The sequence below is a fragment of the Rhinolophus ferrumequinum genome, chromosome 9, assembly GCF_004115265.2.
Source record: "Rhinolophus ferrumequinum isolate MPI-CBG mRhiFer1 chromosome 9, mRhiFer1_v1.p, whole genome shotgun sequence".
NCBI classification, from domain to species: Eukaryota; Metazoa; Chordata; class Mammalia; order Chiroptera; family Rhinolophidae; genus Rhinolophus; species Rhinolophus ferrumequinum.
In genome coordinates this window covers 250,295-270,389 of record NC_046292.1, presented here as the reverse complement: position 1 = coordinate 270,389, position 20,095 = coordinate 250,295, and the positions used below count along the sequence as shown (strand labels likewise).

The 20,095-nt window shown below is 62.5% G+C and overlaps 1 protein-coding gene across 9 annotated transcripts in view; it reads right to left on the bottom strand.

Annotated features, from left to right (window-relative positions):
- Positions 1 to 1,499: 1,499 nt before the first annotated feature.
- Positions 1,500 to 20,095, bottom strand: part of AGRN (agrin) — a 32,931-nt gene continuing 14,335 nt past the window's right edge. For 2 of the 9 annotated variants that reach the window (XM_033113818.1, XM_033113824.1), the window contains 35 exons: positions 19,692 to 19,739; positions 15,375 to 15,590; positions 15,067 to 15,291; positions 14,766 to 14,990; positions 14,412 to 14,618; positions 13,255 to 13,473; positions 12,989 to 13,183; positions 12,694 to 12,894; positions 12,463 to 12,611; positions 12,277 to 12,382; positions 11,409 to 11,525; positions 11,162 to 11,326; positions 10,821 to 10,964; positions 10,591 to 10,715; positions 10,403 to 10,508; positions 10,012 to 10,332; positions 9,795 to 9,932; positions 9,255 to 9,382; positions 9,029 to 9,143; positions 8,829 to 8,948; positions 8,381 to 8,746; positions 7,990 to 8,182; positions 7,523 to 7,738; positions 6,821 to 7,050; positions 6,589 to 6,723; positions 6,331 to 6,427; positions 6,067 to 6,231; positions 5,867 to 5,978; positions 5,679 to 5,690; positions 5,350 to 5,466; positions 5,076 to 5,268; positions 4,909 to 4,996; positions 3,589 to 3,813; positions 3,063 to 3,166; positions 1,500 to 2,875 (listed from right to left, as the gene is read on the bottom strand). In XM_033113818.1, the coding sequence (XP_032969709.1) occupies positions 2,718 to 2,875; positions 3,063 to 3,166; positions 3,589 to 3,813; positions 4,909 to 4,996; positions 5,076 to 5,268; positions 5,350 to 5,466; positions 5,679 to 5,690; positions 5,867 to 5,978; positions 6,067 to 6,231; positions 6,331 to 6,427; positions 6,589 to 6,723; positions 6,821 to 7,050; positions 7,523 to 7,738; positions 7,990 to 8,182; positions 8,381 to 8,746; positions 8,829 to 8,948; positions 9,029 to 9,143; positions 9,255 to 9,382; positions 9,795 to 9,932; positions 10,012 to 10,332; positions 10,403 to 10,508; positions 10,591 to 10,715; positions 10,821 to 10,964; positions 11,162 to 11,326; positions 11,409 to 11,525; positions 12,277 to 12,382; positions 12,463 to 12,611; positions 12,694 to 12,894; positions 12,989 to 13,183; positions 13,255 to 13,473; positions 14,412 to 14,618; positions 14,766 to 14,990; positions 15,067 to 15,291; positions 15,375 to 15,590; positions 19,692 to 19,739 (5,681 nt within the window). In that variant the 3' untranslated portion in view covers positions 1,500 to 2,717. Of the gene's footprint in view, positions 2,876 to 3,062; positions 3,167 to 3,588; positions 3,814 to 4,105; positions 4,139 to 4,670; positions 4,695 to 4,908; positions 4,997 to 5,075; positions 5,269 to 5,349; positions 5,467 to 5,678; positions 5,691 to 5,866; positions 5,979 to 6,066; positions 6,232 to 6,330; positions 6,428 to 6,588; positions 6,724 to 6,820; positions 7,051 to 7,522; positions 7,739 to 7,989; positions 8,183 to 8,380; positions 8,747 to 8,828; positions 8,949 to 9,028; positions 9,144 to 9,254; positions 9,383 to 9,794; positions 9,933 to 10,011; positions 10,333 to 10,402; positions 10,509 to 10,590; positions 10,716 to 10,820; positions 10,965 to 11,161; positions 11,327 to 11,408; positions 11,526 to 12,276; positions 12,383 to 12,462; positions 12,612 to 12,693; positions 12,895 to 12,988; positions 13,184 to 13,254; positions 13,474 to 14,411; positions 14,619 to 14,765; positions 14,991 to 15,066; positions 15,292 to 15,374; positions 15,591 to 19,691; positions 19,740 to 20,095 lie in introns of all 9 variants that reach the window. The other 7 variants (XM_033113821.1, XM_033113825.1, XM_033113826.1 and 4 more) reach the window with 6 other exon arrangements.

The window sequence follows — 20,095 nt, the reverse complement described above, 5'->3', positions numbered from 1 at the left end:
CCTTTAGATCCCCCCATCAGGACATAGGAAAGTTGGGGCCTCTCCTGCCCAGCCCCTCTCCACCACATTTTCAGGAGTGGTGCCCTTTACTGCTTCCATCTCCTGATCCCAAATCCCCACCCACAGCTGCTGACAGTCTGGCCACCTGAGGGTCCTGCACTGAGAGCCCCTCCTCCTTCTGGAAGCACTGGCTCCCTCTCAGCCCTGTGGGGGAGCACCCTGGAGGACAAGGCCCCAAGTCCAGCCCCTCCAGATGCATCACAGTGGTCCAGCACCTCATGTCCAACAGTGTCTCCCCCATCCTGAGTCCAACCCAGCACAGGCCTATCCATTCAACCCCAAACCCCTCCCTTCTCTCCATTTGCTCTTGGGCCCCAGCACTCTGTCCCACACAGCAGGTACCCTTCTGATGAAGTCTTGACGACTCCACTTGTGCTCCAACTCCTCCAGGCGCTTCCTGCAGCTCTTCAAACAGCCCCAAAGACTCTTCCCAGGTCTGCCAGGCCCCGCGGGATCTGTGGGCTCCCACCACCCTGACCGATGGCCCCTCCATCCTGCACGCGGGCCGCCAGCTTCCTTTCCTTCAGCTAGTGTCCCCCTCCAACTTGCTCACACTTCAGGTCTGCATTGGAGTGTCAACTTTTCCCAGACTTTTCCTGGAGTTCCAGGCTAGTCCTGCCCCATTCCCTGTGCCCACTGTCCCCTGCTCACCACCCCCCAGCACCTGGGGGTTTGGGGCCTCTCTCCTCCCTGACTCCCAGCATGTGACAGCTGCCTGGCCACATCCACATTTTCCTCTTGACCAGCACGTTAATGCATAAGGGATGAGAACGTGAATGCCTGTGCTGGCTAATGGGACACCTAGATGCTGAGCTTATGGGAGTTTTCACTTATTTTCATTTTTTTTCCTACTGACACAAAATAAAAAAAGAACACAGATATCTTTAATAAGTCAGGAGTTCCCTTCTTTCCTGCTCCTGGTTAGAGGCTCACAGCTGTTGCATAGGCCAACCCCTCAGTTTCCTGCTGAGGGTCTCCCAGCCTGGGCCAGTGAGAAGGGCCCCTTGCCCCCACTCACCCAGGTTCCCCCATGGCCCTCCCCGCCCTTTGTGCAGCAAGACCACTCTCCTCAGACAGCCCCCCTCCCCATTCTGGGATTACAGGCACACACACATGGGCAGACATGTGTGCAGATGCACACGCATACACATGCACACAGGGGCAGTGTGGAGGGTGCCTGTAAGACCACCCCCAAAAGGCCGCCTGGAATGCCACCTCCATGGGCCCTGCCCCACTGGCTCCACGTACAAGTGTGCACATTCACTGCACGCGGTCCTTTGCCAAAAGCAGCCCCTCACGTCAGTGCAGGGACCCCCTCGATCCAGAGCCATCTAAGGGAGCTTGTAGCATGTGCCACCATGAGGCTGAATATGAAGCCACAGGAGAGAAGCCAGCCAGATGGGGCTGGCAGGACAGACGCAAGCACCTCTTTTAACGTGTTCAGACTTTATTTTACGGTGATTGACACACACACAGACTGGAGTTAGTAATGTGACACATGGGTTTCCCTTCAGTCCCTGGGCCTCACAGCCCAGTTTTAGCTGTGGGAGTTGGGAGTGCCACCCCACCAGAACAAGGGCGAGTGGGGTGGGGGGTGGGGTGGGTTGGCATGAGATACAATGTTGCAGTTTAAGGCATTTCTGGCTTCGCAGCCATCTCTGCCACCCCTGCACCCACCCCTTGGCCGTGGTCAGAAACCAGCCAGCCCCTGGTCATTCTTGGACAAGGGTAACCACCCCTCACATCAGAAGTGGAGTGAAGGCTTGCTGTGCAGCGTCCTCAGCTGCTCTCAGGCCAGGACAGGAAAGATGCCACTGCCCCCGATAGCAAAAAAAATCCATGCATAAAGAACTCTGGTTGGTGGTCAGGCCTGGACATCTGTCCTTGAGAGGGGGCGCTGGCTGCCCGGGCAAGCAGGCAATGGACGTCAACCATACCACACAGTGGTCCGCTCCCCCAGGGGGTTCTTCGCGGGGCCTGAGGCATCAGGAAGGAAACACAGCCATGTCCAGGTGGATGGGTGGACAGGCAGGACCAGCTGAGGGCCAGAGCTCCCGGAGCAGGCCTGGGCCGGGCCTCTGCTCTCCAGCACCCTGGGACTGGTGGACGCAGCTTGGCGGGGTCCACAAAGTGGCCCCAACAGTAACGTCTTTACTTAGTCACAGTATTGGCACAGAGGGCCCAGGAGGGGCCAGCCAGGTTTAAGGTTACTCCTGGTGAGGCTGGCCCACTCACGGAGCACGCGGGACAAGCACCGGCTCAGTCAGAGCTTAGCTTCCCGCTGTGCGGACACGGGCCTCGCCAGGTGCAGCATGGGTAATGTGTGTGTGGGGTCTGCTGATAGGCCAGAGAACACAAGGGCCCAGCACAAGTGGACGCAGGGAAGCACAGCATGAGGGGCTGGGACATGGTGGCCCAGGGTGGAGGGGTGTGTCCTGAGGCCGCCATCTGTGCCAAGCCCTCCATGTTGCCACGTCACCCTTGTGAGTCCCTTGGCACCAAATTGGTCTCTGCAGCTCACCTGCCTGGACAGGAGGGACGACGGGCCAGGAGTCCCTCCGGCCAAAACACAGGCAAGAAAATCATATCAAAAAAGCAACAAGTTTACAAAAATAGAAAATAATTACAGCAGGGTGGGCGGCAGGCTGTGGCGAGGCTCACGGGGCAGAACAGGGCCGAAGCTCGGGCTTGGTGACTGCGTCCTCCAGCAGGTGCAGTGGCCGCCGCCCCACCACCACGTCCCGCAGGCAGCCCACGAAGCCTGTGCCATATGCCTTCGGCAGGGCCTGGCCCACAGGCAGTTTCTCCAGGCCTCCTGCAGGATACAGGGAAGGCCACCCGGCGGTGACTCAGTGATGGGCAGGCCAGGTCACTGGCGGGCACAGTGACCCACCAGCACCTGAATGACAAGGTGAGTTACCTGGAGTCTGTCAGTGCCGGGGGTGGGGTCTGTCCATCAGAGATTCTGAGACCCTCCCCTAGTTTCCCCCCGACACACTCACCCAACCATAGGGCTCCGTCTGTGTCCAGCTGCGTGGCACCCAGTGGTGAAGAGCCAGTCACGGGGGCCTCATTGCCCACCTGAAGGGAACCTTCCCTCTGTTCCCTGGGGGTATGGGTAGGGTGAGGTCATCAGGTCTCCAGAGGGCCTACCCTGCCACCTCCAGGTGCTAAGCCCCAGAACCTCCACCAAGTGTCACCCCTGGTGGCCAGGACGAGGAGGCACTGATCCTAAGAAGGGTACCTGGTGGCCAGGGTGGGGGGGGTCAAGCTTTGCTGGAGGGGGCTCAGACCAGAGGGACATGTCCTCAACCAGTGGGTGAGCAAGGGACTCTCTTTTCAGATCAGGGGTTCTCTGGCCCTAACTGCTGTGTCCTCTTGTCCCTCCCCGCATCGGCTATGACCTCGGGTCAGGCAGCTGTCCCTGCTCACCCCCGCCCGAGCCACCAGTGACCCAGCACGCCCTGGCTGGGCAAGTCCAGGCACCTCCCGCCACTATTCTTGGTGCGCCCCAGGCTCCCTGCTGACCTGTGCGCCCTGACCCGCAGCCAGCGGTCGGTGTTGACTTGCACAGTGGAGCGCAGCACCACGGGCTGGGAGCCCAGGTCATAGGTCAGCTGCAGGTGCCCGTCCACGATGGCCAGAGCAATGTAGTCGGCCCGCTCCGTGGCCTTGCCGCTCCACAGCAACAGTCCCTGCGTGGCCTCGGTGCGTAGGCTCAGCTCGAAGTGGTTGCTCTGCAGCGCTTTCTCACTGGTGGGCAGAGAGACAGTCAGGGGCTCCCAGAGGGCGGCCGGGTACAGGGTGGACAAGGTAGGGGGCCAAGAGCCACGACTGCAGAGGCCACAGGGACGGCCGATGCAACCGGTGGCGGCTGGGTGGGCAGATGGGCAGACACCAATAGTGGGACAGATGGCCCAGACGGATGGTGGGAGGTGGGGCCAGACATAGGAGCAGAGGAGCGAGGTGGACAGACGGGAGGGACAGCTTAGTAGAGACAATCAAAGATAGGAAGACAGCAGGGGTTGGGGTGCCACGCGCTTACCTATGAAGGGCCCCGGAATCTGGAGCTTCGGGGCTTAGAAGCAGGAAGAGAGGGAGGCAGATGAGCAGGGGGTAGACAGGCTGCAGGGCAGGGTAGGGAGAGACCCACAGCAGCCGCCCCCACGTCCACCCACCACGAAGCCCTGGCAATGACACACATGCAACACACCCAGGCCAGGTGCACAGTTCAAGAGGTGAGGCCTGGGGTGGCATAGAATGGAGACTGAGGGCTACCTGCCCAGGAGAGGGCCCTGACGTCCCCACACACGTGTGCACATTGCATGTATGCACACATGGATGCTCATGTGCGTGTGCAGACGTGTGCGCACCATGCCCACGGTGAGGGGAATGGCGGCAGGGAATGCATGGTGACAGGCCTTCAGCATGTATCCTGGGAGGGGGTGACACCCACTTCCAAGCCAGGAAATTGAGCCTCGTGCAGCACCAACAGCCCCCAGCCCCGTCCTCCTCCACGAGGGATGGGAGTTCCACCTGGGCCTCGTTGGGTGAGGAGCAGAGAATGGGGAGTGGCGTGAAGGTGGAGGTGGGGCCGAAGTGCTACTTACGCTGGGATCTCATTGGTCAGTTCGCTTGGAAACAAAGAGACAGAGACAGTGAGAAGGAAGGAGGATAGAAGGAGGACAGTGGGCAGGCAGAGTGGGTGGACGCTGGGCCTGCCCTTCCCAGCCACCAAGCAGAGGGCAGATGTGGAACATCCAGCGTCTCGACCTGCACGCTGTGCAGATAGGACCAGACGGACAGCAGAGGGCACAGGGGGCGCCCAGGTCCCGGACGGCGCATTACCTCTCAGTCACGGCGTTGAGGTACTCAATGTAGGTCTGTCCATCAAAGGCCAGTGAGTCCAGATCCCCTGCCGACTTCTCGATCAGTCCTGGAAGACAATCAGGGTGAGGGACAGGCCGGGGGGGCTCCAGCCCACATAGCTGCGGCCCTGCGCCCCAGGTGCTCACCTTTCTCACAGTGCAGCCCCAAGAAGCCCCCAGGACACACACACTCGTAGGAGGCCTCCCGAGGGAGACAGGAGGCCCCGTTGAGGCAAGGGTGGCCTGAGGCCTGGGTACAAGGGTGGTCTGCAAAGGATGAGACGTCCACTGCCTTTACTACGTGCTCCTGGGTCAGCAGCTGGTGGCCTTTCAGAGAGACCTGGAGGAGGGAGGAATGAGAGCCACTGTCCAGCCTGTGTGGTCTTCCCTACTGCGACAGCCCCAGCCCCGCCCCACGTACCAGCTGTATGGCACCATCGAAGCCAGAGGACACGGTGGCTGCCCGGGCCAGCTTGCTGAAGTCGGGAGCACCCCCCACGTAGAGCGGCTCCTTCAGATTGAGGACAGTGTGTGGCACCTGGGGGGAAGTGCTGGGTGAGGGGCTGTGGGAAGGGACAGGCCACTGCGCCCTGCCCAGGGACCCACCCCTCGCCCTCCAGCCTATCTAGGAGGCAGAGTTAATCACAGAGACGGCGTGACGTGGGGCTTAGTAAGGGTCGGGGGGGGGGGCTACTCTAGGGCCGGCGGTGGCAGAAGACGGATGAGCAGGATGAGCAGGGAAACCGGTACCTTTCGGGATTTCTGACATCCAAACAGCGGGGTGGGGGTTGCAGAGCAAGGCCAGAGAGCAGTGGGAGCAGAGGAGACAGACAGAGGCACAGGACAGACGGAGAGAAAAGATTTCGGTGAGAGCCGGTGTGGGGTGAGGCTGCCACGCCTCGCAGGAGGAGGGAGGCCCACGGCCCAGGGACACTCACTGGGGACTCCCCCAGCACACGGGGCCCATCGCCGACGCGCATGGCTCCCTTGCGGCCGTTCCGCTCCAGTGACACGCTGGTCCAGGTGCCCAGGGCCACCGGCTCCTTGCTCCTGGGGAAGGAGGGAGCACCATGAGTGCCACCGCCTGCCACCCAGCGTGTGGCCTCTGCGTGCCCCCCGTCCACCCACACACGCACACCTGATGATGGCTGCCCCCTTGCCCAGGTCATAACGGAACTCCAGGTAGTGGTCACGCAGTGCCAGCGACACAAAGTCCCCCCTGCCATCCGTCTTCTGTCCATTGTAGAGAAGCAGGCCGCTGGGGCCCCGGGCCAGGAACACCACCTCCAGCTCCATCTTCTCCCTGGGGTCACACAGGTCAGGTGGGGAGCATCCTGACGCCCATGGGCTGGACGGGGGTTGGGGGCTGCTGCCCCTCATCCACCCCTTCTGTCCCACTGACCCCAGGTCCCGTTCAAAAGTGTGCAGGCCTTTGAGCTCCAGGTAGGAGAAGCCGTGGAAGTCAGCCAGGAAGGGCCGGTGATCGTTTCCTTCTGAGACTGGAGGACAAGAGAGGGGTCACACAGGCCCCTGGGGTCCTTTGCACCCCTTGCTCTGTGAGCCCAACACTAGCCTGACCCAACCCTAACCCCAAGCAGAATCTAAGCCTGAATGCATGACCCTCACCCTATCTCCTGCTCTGAGAGCCCAGCAGCCTCACCTGTTTCGCAGAGACTGCCGCTTTGTCCCAGGGGGCACTCACACTTGGCCTCACCCCCAGGCAGCACGCGGCAGGGGGCTGCCCCATGGCAGGGGTTCGGCTGACAGGGGTTCTTCTCATCAGCACAAGTTGGGCCTGGAGGGAGACAGGATGAGGTCCCAGGAGGCTTGAGCCCCCGCCCAGACACACAGGTACCCCCCCCACCAGCACCCGGTCCAGGCCCCACTCTCACCGAAGCGGCCAGGTGGGCACTGACAGTGGAACATGCCAGCCTCCAGGGCCTGGCACGGGGCCCCGCCAAGGCAGGGGCTGGGCAAGCAGGGGTGGTCCCCACACTCGCTCACATTTGAGCTTCTGGTTGTGGCCCTCTGCCAGCTGCTGAGCTCCAACCGCTGGTTGTTGATGTCCAGCAGACGGATACAGCCCCTGAGGCCAGCGCTGACAGAAGTCCGCTCAAGCACCCTGCCACCAGCACGAGGGTCAGGGTTCAGAGGCTAGAGACATCCTCTCTCACAGTCAACTGTGACACTGGCATTGCCAATCAGCCAGGATCAGGGGTCAGGGGTCAGAGCTTCTCCCCATCCCCCCTTTGGTGCTCACAAATGGCCAGTCCCAAAAACAGGACGGACACAAGTAGGAGGTAGGCTGAGGGTCAAGGGTTGGAACTGAAGGTCAGTCCAGCGCCCCCCTTGATGGTCAAACGGCAGCTTAGTCCCAGGGGATGCCACCCACAGATGGGACAGAATCAGGATCAGGGTCAAGAGTGGGGGTTGAGGTCAGGGCCAGAACCACTGTCCACATCGTCCCTCCATCCCCTTTGTTATTCACAGGTATCTTGGGCTTCCTGAAAGCAGCCAACAAGTGTCAGAGCTCAGGACCAAGGTCAGGGGTCAGTGTTGGGGTCAGGATCTCCCCATCCCTTCGAGATGCTCACGCGGAAGCCTGGTCTTCTGGGACGCCACCCACAAAGAGGTCCGTGTCCAGGTTGAGGCCGTCAGTGCCACTGGGGCTCTGGCCCAGGACAGGGGTCTCACCGTCCACTGAGAGCGTACCCCGGCGCCAGTGCCTAGACAGCTCCAGACGATGCCACCGGCCGGGCACCACGAGCACTGTGCTGGTCAGTACTGCGGGCCCTGAACCTGTGTCAAATCTGGGGGGGTGGAGGCACAGGAGCAGGCGCTCAGGAGAGCCAAAGCGAGCCAGGACAACTGCCCGGTCCTGCGGGTCCCCCCACCCCCCCACCCACTCTGCCCACCAGTTACACCTGGCCCTGCCCTTCCTGGCCAGGCCCAGCCTCACCCCACCCCGCTGAGCTTCCCCAGGCCCCACCCCCTACCTGAGTTGTACGCAGCCCTGCCCCCTCTTGGCCGTGGCCCTGCCCAGTCTCACCCCCTCACCCACCTGAGCTGCACATGGCCCCCCAGTAGCGCGAGTGCCAGGAAGTCTTTGCCCCTCGCGTTGCCATTGTAGAGCAGCAGCCCATGGGGCTCTAGCGCGCGGAACTCGAGCGCCAAGCGCAGCGTGTGATACGCGCGGAGAGTGGGGAAGGCCAGGAAGGTGCGGCCCCCAAAGGCCGGCACGGAACGTCGCAGCGCTGTGACACAGCAAGGGACCGGCTGGAGGGGGCAGGCCCAGGCCTCAAGGGCTCTGCCCTCCAGCCTGTACCCCCAAACCCCGGCTCCCTGCCCCCACCATCCCCAGTTCTCTCCCCAACTTCTCCCCCCTTCACCCCAGCCCCTCTTTCCCTAGGTGGCTGGGCCCAGTGCTCCTCTCCGGCATGGATGACCCTTACCCTTCTCACAGACCGTGCCCCCCCTGCCAGCTGGGCAGCTGCAGGTGAAGGCTCCACCTGAATCCTGATCCTGGCAGGTCCCCCCATGGAGGCAGGGCTGGGAGTCGCAGGGCCTCAGGAGCTGCTGGGTGCCTGGGGGCAGGGGCCAGCGTCCAGGAACACGACTGGGGGCAGTGGTTGGGGGCCGGCGTGTGGTGGGGGGAGCTGTGGTCCTGCTGATGGGCCGGCTTGTGTGAATGGGGTAGAGGGCCCGAGGGGTCACAGCGGAAGAAGCCACAGTAGTGGCTCTGGCCATGGCCGCGGCAGGGGTGGCTCCTGTGGTGGCTCCCGTGAAGAAGGCAGGAAACCAGTCTGAGGGTAGGGGAACTGTCAGGGTCCCCAGGCATCAGGGCACAGGAGGGTGGGGGTGCAGAATAGTAGTGGGGGGACAGGCCAAACTGGTGCTCACCGAAATCCATGAAGCGCACATGCTCCTGTGGTGGCCGCCTCACCCCCAGGGACCGGCGCCTGGATGCCTGGATCTGCTGGAGCAGGGCCCGGCTCACGTCGGGCGCCCTGAAGGTCGTGGCTGGGGAGGAGGAGATTCTGAGCATAGTGGAGCCCCATGCAGCACCCCCACCTCCTGGGAGGACAGAGTGGGCCGCTCACTGGGGTCAAAGTGCACGTCCACAATGGCCCGGACTGAACTGCCGGGCCCCAAGTCCCGCAGGCGGACACTCCAGAAATCCTTCTTAACATCTGAGTTCCGGAAGAGGTCCTCCAGCTGTGGGCGAGGAGTGGGTGAGAGCTCTGGGGCTGCCACCGGCCTTCTCTGGGTTTGTCCTCGGAGGTTGGCAGCTGGGGGGCTGCTGCGCTCCCCACACGCCCCACTCACCGCACTCTCGATGCTCCTGGCCGTCTCCCCAAACAGCTCTGACTTGGGGTCGGCCATCTCAGGTGTGTAGAACAGCTCCTGACCCTCGACCCCCTCGAGCTCCAGCACACCCCGGAATGCCTTGGTGGCTGTGGGGGAGGGGGGAGTGAGGCCTTGCCTGGCACCCGCCCAGCCTCTGGGCTGGCCACTGGCATAGGCCCCAGCAACAAGCCACATGAGTGCAGACAGGTGGCAGTTAGTCAGATGGTCATGAGGTTAGTGGGGAGCCAAGGGCAGGGCTGGCATCAGTTACCAGGCAGACTCCTTGGAGCAGTGCCCCGGGCTGGCTTGCAACGGGAAAGACAGGTTAGCTGCAGGGTCCTAGGCACCCACACGTGTGCCTGAGTATGCTGAATCTCCACAACCACGCACATGTGTGTACGAACCACCACCACACCCAGGTGCCCACCTGCTGGGCAGGCCCGCTTCCTGGGAGGAGACAGCATTCCTGGCCTGTCCGGGCCCTGCTCACGCTCCACCCAGCCCCGGTCACCCACTCACCAGGACAGCTGGAGCCCTCGGCATCCAGCAAGGGCGTCTTGCCATCCGAGCAGCAGCCCAGAGGTGAGTTGTAGCAGGAAGCCCTCTCGATGGGTTGTCCAGGGGTCACAGCGCTGCCACCCTCGGGGGGCTCAAGTCCTGGGGAGATAGAGTGTGAGCCTGGCCCCAGGTGCACCCCTCCTGGGCCCTACAACCCACGCCCTGGGCCCGTGCTCACCCCCTGAGCCGGCCCCACTAGCCTCCATGTCCCCACTCAGCTCCTCGTCGCCACTCCCGTCAGCACTGCCAGATTCAGCAAAGGCAGACATGGCGAGGCTGGATGCTGCAGGGGGCGCCGTGGGGGGCGCAGTCAGCACGGGCCTCTGGGTGGCCTGGGGGATACTGGCAGTAGTCCAAGGTTGTGACGAGGGGCGGGGGGTGGGCCGGCTGCTGGGAGCCAGGGGGAGGGCGCTGGGCGGGGGCAGCAGGGCCTCACTCAAGTTGCTTGCTGACATGGCCACAGACACTGATGTGGGGTGGGCACCGGGAGCCACAGCCTCTGTGAGGAGAGGAGAGTCAGGGTGGGCTCAGGCCTTCCTGGTCAGTCCTGGGGGCGGGGCGGGCCTCACCCTGGCACGGGCCGAGGCTCTGGATAGAGATGTCCAGGCCTTGGCGGCAGGCGATGGTCCTCAGCTGACACTCGTTGCCGTAGGTGACTCCATCCGACCCACAGACCTGGGGCACAGGGCAAGGATGCTGCGGGAGCCCCTCCCCACCCTCCCCACCCTCCCCACTCTCCATACACCTCACTTCTCACCTTAGTAACATTGGCCCCTGGACAGGTGGGTGTTGGGCACACGCAGTGGGCGGAGCCAGCCTCCTCCACACAGGATGCCCCAAACTCACAGCGCATCTCAGTACAGGTCTTTGGTGCCAAGGAATCTGGGCACAGATACAGGTGACCCCACTGGCTCAGGAGAACTGGCCTTCATGATAGCTTTGCCCCCAGCACAGGGAGCCCCTGTCAGCAACAGGCCTGGCCCTTACCTGTCTCACAGCCAGCAGGGCCCAGGGCACGGCCGTCTGGACACTGCCCGCACTTGGGTCCAGCCACCCCAGGCTTACAGGAGCATAGCCCAGTCATCTGCTCACAGTCATCCCGCACGGCACCCCAGGGGTCACAGCTGCAGGCTGAGGGGATGGGGGAGAGGGCGAGGGGTAGGGGAGGCACACGCTGAGGTCTGTGCCCAGTTTCCCCAATGGCCCCAGAGCCTGGCCCAGTCCTGCCAGGTGTGGGCCAGACCAGGGCCTGAGTAAGGGCTTATCGGTGACAGGGTAGACAAATGGGAGTGCTCAGCTGGGGACCGACCGTGGGTTCGGTCACTCACGGGTGCAACCACTTCGGCCATCAGTGACGATGCCACGGAAGTTCCAGAAGCCGGGCTCACAGCGGTCACACTTGAGGCCTCCTACACCCGGGCGGCAGGAGCACTGGCCTGTGGCCGGCTCACAGGTGCCACTGTAGGAGCCATGTGCATTGCACTGGCACAAGCCTGCAAGTGCAGAGCAAGACAGAGTCACTGCAACCGCAAAGCTCTGCCTGGCTGTGGGTCAGGGTTGGGCGCAGGTACTCACTGGGGCAGCCAGCAAGGCCCACACCCCGGGCAGCAGTGACGTTATCCTGGCAGCAGCCGTACGGGGTCTGGGTGCAGTGCAGGGGAACCGCAGGTGGCACTGGGGCCAAGGTGGGGCCTGCAGAGAGGGGCGGGGGTTCAAAACCCTCGCCTGGGTCTGGCCATTTCACCTCGCCTCCCCGGCCATTGCCTTCAGTCCTACTGACGCTGCAGCTCACACTGGGGCTGGGAACCTGGGGCTCAGGTCACAGCCAAGGGTCCCACACCACATACAGGAACATGCCTGGACACACAGGAGCAGGCACACACAGAACACGTAAAGATCATGGACACGCAGCCCTGTGCAGAGTACAGCCAGAGCCACACATGCCCAGATTAGTGTCTCTGCAAACTGGCGCACACACACACACACACACACACACACACACACACACACGAAGACGTGTGGGTACACACATTCACACACATTCCTCCAGAACCACACACATTCACACACACCTATGCAGACATGCATGTGCACGCAGGCACAAGTGCACACGCAGGCACTTGTGCACGTATGAAGGTACAATAAACGTGCCATGGACTGGATCACCACCGTCTCCCCGTGGGAGGAAGTGCCCGAGGGTGGGCCTCACTGACTCACTACTGCTTCCCTGGCGCACAGTGGGTACAACGTGCACACCCGCTGACTGACAGTGACACACGAGTCCACCCAGCCTGGCGCACAGGAGGTCCCCACTGCTGACAGCGACACACGAGTCCACATACTGCATATGTTCACACACATGATGCCCACAAGCCTCACACCTACGTGCACACACAGGAAACAGGCTGCCGCACAAGGCACCTGACGCCCAGCGCCTGCTTACCTCGGCAGGCTCCCTGAGCTGCCACGTACAGCTCCACCCGTGCCTCACACCGGGCCTTCTTCAGCTCGCACTCCGTGCCATACGTGACCCCGTCTGAGCCACACACCTGGCAGGGGAGAGGGGGTTAGTGTGGGCCGTGGTCCCTTCCCCACTGCCGCCCAGAGCCAGAGGAGGGCAGGGCCTCACCGGGCTCCTCAGGACACCCTGGCAGCTGAAATCGCACACACATGGCCCATCCTCAGAGTCCTCGTCCCAGATGCCGCCACGCTGCCGACACAGCTCCTGCTCACACTCGCTGTCCTCTCCAGACCCGGAGCCCCCTGAACCGCACTCGGCTGTGGGAAGGGGGCCGTCTCACCCAAGGGGTCCTGGGCCAAACTGGCGCCCAGCGGACCGCACCACTCGTCCCGAGCCTACCCTGCTCACAGGGCCCCGCCCGGGCCTCCTCGATGTGTGTCTGTTGCTGGCAGGCGGCCTCACGTAGCTCACATGCACTGCGGTAGGTGACACCGTCGCTGCCGCACACAGGGCCAGGTGGGGGGCGCTCACACCGGGGACAGACACACTGCCCCGCCAAGCACAGCGCCCCGAAGGCACACACTGTGTCTCCACAGGTGTCTACAGAGGGTGGAGTCAGGCCAGGGTCAGCGGACCCCAGCCGGAGACTCACGGGACCACAGCCCCCCCCCCCCGCCCTCACAGCCCCACTCACGGCAAGGTCCAGCTGAGGCCACGTGCAGGCTGATCTGGTGTGTGCAGGCGTGGACGTGCAGCTCACACTCGCTGGCATACGTGTGCCCATCAGAGCCGCACACGGGCTGGGCCAAGGCCACGCACTCAGAGGGGCATACACAGCGCCCAGTCTCAGCCTCGCACAGGGCTCCAAAGCGGCACTGCCCACAGCGGTCTGGGGAGGAGGCTCCATCACCATGGTGACTGAGACCCACCCCCCAGTCAACCCACTTGCCCACCACTGACCACAGGGTCCTCTGCGAGCCACCCGGATCTCCTGCCCAAGGGCACAGGCTGTGGCCTCCAGTTCGCAAGTGCTGCCATACGTGACACCATCGCTGCCACACACAGGATCGTAGATTCCTGAGCACGTCTGCTGGCACACACACTCGGCTTTCCCATTCTTCACAGCACACACTGCCCCAAACGGGCACTGCACCCCAAGGCAGGGGGACCGAGGCTGGTCTGGGGAGAACATGGTCCCTCAGTGGCCCCACCTCCCCTAGGCTTAAGCACAAAGCCCCAGTTCCACGCAGCAGACCCTTTCCCAGGGTGGGGATGGTGGACGAAGAGTGGACCAGAAGGGCCAGACGCACAGGACACAGCAGAGAAAGGGACAGATACATGACAGACGTGCATAGGGACACAGACCCAGACGGCCCCAGCCCCCTGCATGAGTGTGGGGTGGGACTGCCTACAGTGAGTTGTATGAGGTCCAGGCTTGCCCAGCCCACCCAGCCCACTGACCCCTGACCACCAGCAGCCCTGGGACCCGTATGCATGCGCGGGGGGCTCTCTCTCTGTGGGTAGGAAGAATCTGCAACCCAGAGTCACACCCAGGGCCGCGTAGGGGAGGAGGTGTCTGTCCACTTGCTCTGAGGACCACAAGGCCAGGCAGCAGCGAGCCACCCCCCCTGCCGCGCTGGGGGCAGACCTCGGGCTGCGGGGCTCCTGACGGCAGGCGCAGTACCTCATCCTGCCAGTAGGTCAGGCTGGAAGACACAAGAGGCGGAGCCAAGAGGGAGGGAAGGACAGAGAAGAGGAGACAGACAGACGGGAAAGACGGACAGACCGACTGACAGAGTTGGAGGTGGGCAGGACACAGCCCCCACCCTCTGCTGGCCAAAGCACGACTGAGACTCTGCCTCTACCAGGACCCAGAGGGCTGCAGGGAGCCTGCGCAAGGACCCCCGCCTCTGCCTCACTTTCCCCAGGCGCTCCAGGCACACTCCTGAGAGACTCCACCACCCCAGAGCTACTGACAGACAATAGCCCTGCCAGGCCTCCCCAGAGTGACCCCAGCAGGAGCATGACTCGGGATGAAGATGGCATGTGATGATAGGTGGCAGGGACCAATGCAGGACCAGCCTGCTCCAGGCATGGACCGCACACACAGTGCTCACCACACGGGCCCTGGTGCTTGGCAGGGATGGCACGCTGCTGCTGACACTCGGCCTGCTGGCGCCAGCAGTCATTGTCATACGTGTGCCCATCGTGGGCACACACGGGTCTGTAGGCCCCGTCACAGGTGATGCGGTCACAGGAGCAGCGGGGGCGGCCTCCGCGGGACAGGCACACAGCGCTGAACCTGCACTCGTCTGGGCACTGGTCTGGGGGTGGCAAGGACATCAGGCCAGAGTGCCATGCCAGCCCCAACCCTGGGACATGGGAACAAGGGGTGGTGAGGGGGGACCAGAGAGGCGTGCAGGGCAACGTGGGCACAGACAGGGTGGGGCCTGCCCCCAGGAGCCGCGCACCTGTAGGCTGACACCGGCCAGAGCGCAGTTTCTGGACAAGAAGGCCGCGGGCAGCCCCGGTGCGGCTCATGATACAGTCGTTTTCGTAGGTGACCCCATCGTCCCCGCACACGGGCGCCTGCCGGGGACTGCAGCTCTCTGGCCCGAGGAGCATCTCTGGGCGCCGAGTGCGCGGGTTCACGCGGCAGAGGCGGCTCGGGTCATTGAAGGCGCCTTGGCAGGGATCTGGAGGGCGAAAAGACGGAGGTCTGGGCGCCGCTCGCGAACAGAGGTCACGCTGTGTGCACGGGGCAGAGCTCACCACAACGGCCTTCGAACTTCTTGAAGATGTTCTCCTGGCGGGAGCAGGCGCGGCGCAGCAGCTGGCACTCGCTGGGATAGTCAACGCCGTCACTGCCGCACACCGGGCTCTGGGGGGCGCCCCGGCAGGTTGCAGGACACAGGCACGTGGCTGTCTGTCCGTCCGCTGAGGGAGCACAGGTGCTGCCGAAGCTGCAGGTCACGTTGGAGCAGGGGTCTCGGGACCCTGTGGGCGGGGCAGGGAGAGGGGTCACGCGAGCCGCCCCTCCCCCCTGTGCTGCCAGCCCCGCCCCCGGCCGCAGCACTCACCGCAGGGCCCGCGGCTGAGCAGGCGGATGCGCCGCTGCTGGCTGCACTGCGCCCGCAGCAGCTCGCACTCGTTGCTGTAGGTGGAGGCGTCCGAGCCGCACACGGGCGCCACCACGCGGGGGCAGGCGCGCTTCCTGCACACGCAGGCGGCTCGGCCCGGGTTGTCTGCACTGGGCTCGCACACCGCGCCAAAGCCACACAGCATTCCACGGCACGCTGGTGGGACGGGGGAGGGGAGGTCTGAGCCCACAGTCCTCTGTGCATACCCGGTCCAGACGTTGCGGTGCACCCGTTCGTTCATGGAACTCCCGTCATGGCCACGGACACACGCTCGTGGCTGCTCACAGAGCCCGGGCTGGCCCTCCCCTCTCAAACCCTGCCCACCGCAGGGCGCCCCACCAGCCCCGCCTTTCCTCATGAAGGAAGCTTCTCTGCCCTCGGGCCCCTAGCCCTGATAAAGGTGAGCCGGGGCTTTAAGGAAACAGGCTGAAGGGGGTTGGCGGAGGAGCTGGGCTCCTGGAAGTTCACGGAGAACCCTACGGAAGGACTCTATGGTTCCAAGTTCCTTTATAACTGAACTCTGTGGTTCTAACTTCTTTTCCAATAAAACTATGGTTCCAACTTCCCTTTTCCCTGTCTTAAATACTCTCCATCTTGGCACGAAGGCCAGAATGTGCACGTGGCTTGCCATATCTGCATGCACTGGGTTGCAACCTTTTTCCCCTGAAAAAATTCTTTTTGGTGATGAAATACCTAGTCAATATTTTTAAAATGACAACCCCAACTGTGGGGGGACATCTCCTGACCCATCTCACTGGAACCCCCCCACAGATCACAGGTCATCCGAAGTCACAGGTCATTGCTGCCTCAGTTTTGCTTAGGGGCCCACTGCCACATGACAATCAAAGGCCCTCACCTCACAGGTGAGCTTCCCTGCCCAGCCCTGGCCCCCCAGTGTACACCACCACACCTGATCCCTGTCACGTCCCCATGGACCAGCTCCCCTGGCTTCCTGGGCAGGCTTGAGATCACACAGCTGGGGCGCGGGGAGGCGGGGAGCCTTGCCCCACCCTCCGGCTCAGGCCCAGAACCCAGTGCCCCCACCCCATCTTCCCACATCTTAATCTCTGCTTCCCTGGAAGCCACCCACCCCTCGGGCCTGTCCCCAAGTGCACCTGCTTCTACCCACCCTCCCTTTCCACACCCTCTAGCCACCCTCAGCCCCCATCCCCGGCCCACACTCCGTGTGGCTCTCCTCCCTCTTCTGAGACTCCTGGTTTCCAGCCCTCCCAGGCCTCCCCAGCCTTGCTGGCATCTCTCCCTGGGCCCCTCAGGCACCCACACACCTCATCCTCCTCACCGCCTCACACTCCACCGTCACCTCTCCAAGGAGACCCAGCACAGGGGCTCCGCAGACCTGTCATTTCTTTCTTTAAATATTTTAGTTCTTAACTTTGCAGTTGAGAGCTGCGTGTGCCCAGCACACATCCCATCACTGACTCGGCATCAGCCCAGGGATGTGGCCACTGCTGAGGGACCACGGTCCCACTGAGGGCAGGAATGAAGATGGGAAGCTGGCAAGTAGAGCCCCTCCTGTGTTCCGGGTCAGGGTGGGGGCAGGCTGACTTTTCAGGACCCCCGCCCAGGACTGCATGCTCACGGGTGGGCGGGCCCATTACTGGCTACTGCTGTCTGGATCTAATAAATGTTTAATTGGGTCCAATTATCATTAATAAGTTATGGGGGCGGGGGCCAGCTTCCCCCCCCATCACCTTCCAGGAAGACTCAGGAAGTGGGGTGGAAGGAAGCACCCTCCATTCTGAGGGCAGGGAGCACAGAGAGCCAGAGCCAGCTGTTACCGTGGCAACAGCCCACCCCGGGCTCCTAAGTGTCTGCCTGGGCGTCCCCGCCCCCATCCCCACCACACACAGGCTGACTGAGCAAGAGCCTAGGACCAGCATGGATACCCCAGCCTGAAGTCACTATAAACCACCTATGCTCCTCTTTCGCCACCACAGCCCTGTACTGCCCCTCCTCACATCCCTCATCAGATCCTGCCCCGAGGTCTGCATTCAGCGGTCATGCCTCAGTTATCTCTTTCTGTGGAAGGGGACAATGAGGCCTAGCTCGCAGGGTTCTGTGGGTTAAATAGGCCACTGTCTGCAAAGTCTTGCAGGGTTCACAGCACGCAGCTGTGTGGTGTCAGCTACCATGAAATATCCTCACCTCAGCCGCCCCTCTGCCCGGGCTCTAACCAAACTCCCATGGTGCCCACTGTGACCCCTCTTCTCTTGTCTTCCTTGGTCTCCCTTCTCTGCCTCGCACATGTGGCCCTCTCTCAGCAAGGTCCCCGGGACCCCCAGGCCCAAACCACTAGCACTTGCTGATGTCTAGCCTGCTGTTCTTCCTGGCTTCAACTGGACCAAGATCTTTCCCAGGGTCACGAATCCCATGGCCAAGGACCTGGTCACCTCATTGTACCTTAGGCTCCTTGGCCAGCTGCTGCACCTATGTCCTTGGGCTCAGGCCTGCCTCCCTCTGGTCACTTTGGTCCAGCCAGACCCCTGCCAAGGTCCCAACCCCTTAGCCAAGGACACCTACTCCTGGATGATCAGCATGTCCCCTACCCCACAAGACCTGCTCGTTCCTCCATAGCCCAGGGATCTGCTTTGTCCCTCAAGACAGAGACCTGGGGAGGAACGTGACGAGCAAAGCTGGGCACTGGGGTGGGTGTGTGACAATAGCCTGGAAAGCAAGGGGCCGGGGCAGGAGACCACAGGCCTCAGAAACAGGTGCCTTGGGACCAGCAACTAAACTAGAGGTGGCTGAGGGCCGAGGAGGGGCCAGGGTGCCTCTGGGGGCCCTCGATCTGAGGCCCCAGCACTGACTCCCACCCAGAGTGACAGTTCCTGAGGGGCAGTGTCCCAGCTCCCAGGGCAGCTGTGGCACTCGGTGATTTCATTCAGGCAAAGCTGAATGTGCAGGCACACATGTGCAGGCACAGCTCACTGTAACAGCCACGCCCTGTGTGCTAGGCATACCTGTTAGCTCTTGATCATCATGCAAACTGCCCCTCGTAAGTGCAGCCGTGCTGTGTGCCCGACGGGGCACCTCTGGGGCCCTGCCATGCCTGCCCCAGCTCGACCTCCTGCAGGAGCCTCCCCCTAGCCACTCAATTTCCCAGTCTCGCTCCCCGCATGCCCAAGGCCCCTCACAATGTGCGATGCTGGAGGCGGCAGTGGCTTTTTATAGCCACCGCTGGAGCGGGTATATTTAACTCCCCTCTAGCTTTTGGGTGGGTTGGCGGATGCAGTGGACACCCCGAACCCTGCCAGTGGCCACAAATGTGTGGTGTGTGTGTGCCTGGAAGGGATGACAATGGCCCTGGTGTGTAGCTGTCCCCAAGTGTGCAATGGGATCGGAGTGTGGGTATGGAGCCCTCTGGGGAGGGTCAGTGTTTGTATGAAGGAAAGGAGACACAGCGGCCTGTCAAGCTTCAGGAGAGGAGGCTAAGGACGGTGGGTGAGGGGAGAATGTCCTCCCACTGAGACCCATCTGTAAATCCAGATGGCCCCAGGCCTCTTGCCCACAGCCGGTGGGAGACATAGCCTCCCACCCAGTGCAGACCTGCCTCCTCCCATGGCCCAGCTCAAGTACGGACAGCCCTCTGTACATGACTATGTGATCCTGGGCACACACCCACCCAGCAGGAGCCTAGGTATTGAGAGCAAACCTGGGAGCCTCCCCCCACCCCGAAGGGACCCCAGGCTGCCCCAGCAGCACTAACAGTTCTTTCTTCCCCTTTCACATTAGCTTGTTGACACACCAGCAGGCCCTCAGGGAGGCTGGACCCCACTCACACAGGGGTCAACAAGGCCAGCCCCAGTCTGCTCAACCCCAGGGACAAGCCCTCCCAATTCCTCCTTGGACAGTTGCTGTTGGTCCTGCTGAGACCCCCACCCCTTTGCACACATTGTTTGACCCATCTCACAACTTGTGGGATCCAGGACTTACTACCAATTTTGAGGCCAATGAGGCTGAAGCCCAGAGAAGTCAGGGCCACACTCCTATGTGATGGCTGGCAGCCAGGACACTGCCAGGCCCAGGGACTCCAGACCCCATGCTCCCTCTGCTATCCACTGCTGTGGACTCCCCAGAAAGGAAGCCAGGCTCCCTCATCCAGCCTCCTCCCTGCTCCAGACACACCTAACGTGTGTGGTGTACACACCCCCAAAATGGTCCCTGACTCTCCAGAGTGCCACTGCCCCTCCAGGTACAAACACCCAAGCTCAGCCTGTCACGGATGCCTTCACTCACCATCCAGAGGTGTTGGGGGCGCTGGTGTGAAGTGAGTCCCAGGTTTGTCTGGAAAAACAATCAACAAGTTAGGCCCCTCTGAGCATGTCCTTCCATAGCCTGTCCCTTTGCCCAGCCTGGAGGGGGTCACCCCTGCCTGACCACATCCCTTCTCCAGCCCCACCCTGAGCCCTGAGGACGGGCAGCAGAGGCCTGGGGATAAAAAAAGGCACAGGCCTTTGCTTTTCTCTGCCCCTCCAGCTGCACTGTCGTAGCCTGACACCAGGTGTCAGGTGGGGCCCCAGCGGCAGGTGAGGGCAGCCACCCATTTCCCTAGAAGAGCCCAGGCCCCAACCCTGGCCAAGTCCCCACTCCCAAAGAAAGTTGTTTCTGCAGCTCAGGACGAGCCCATGGACAGGCTTCCA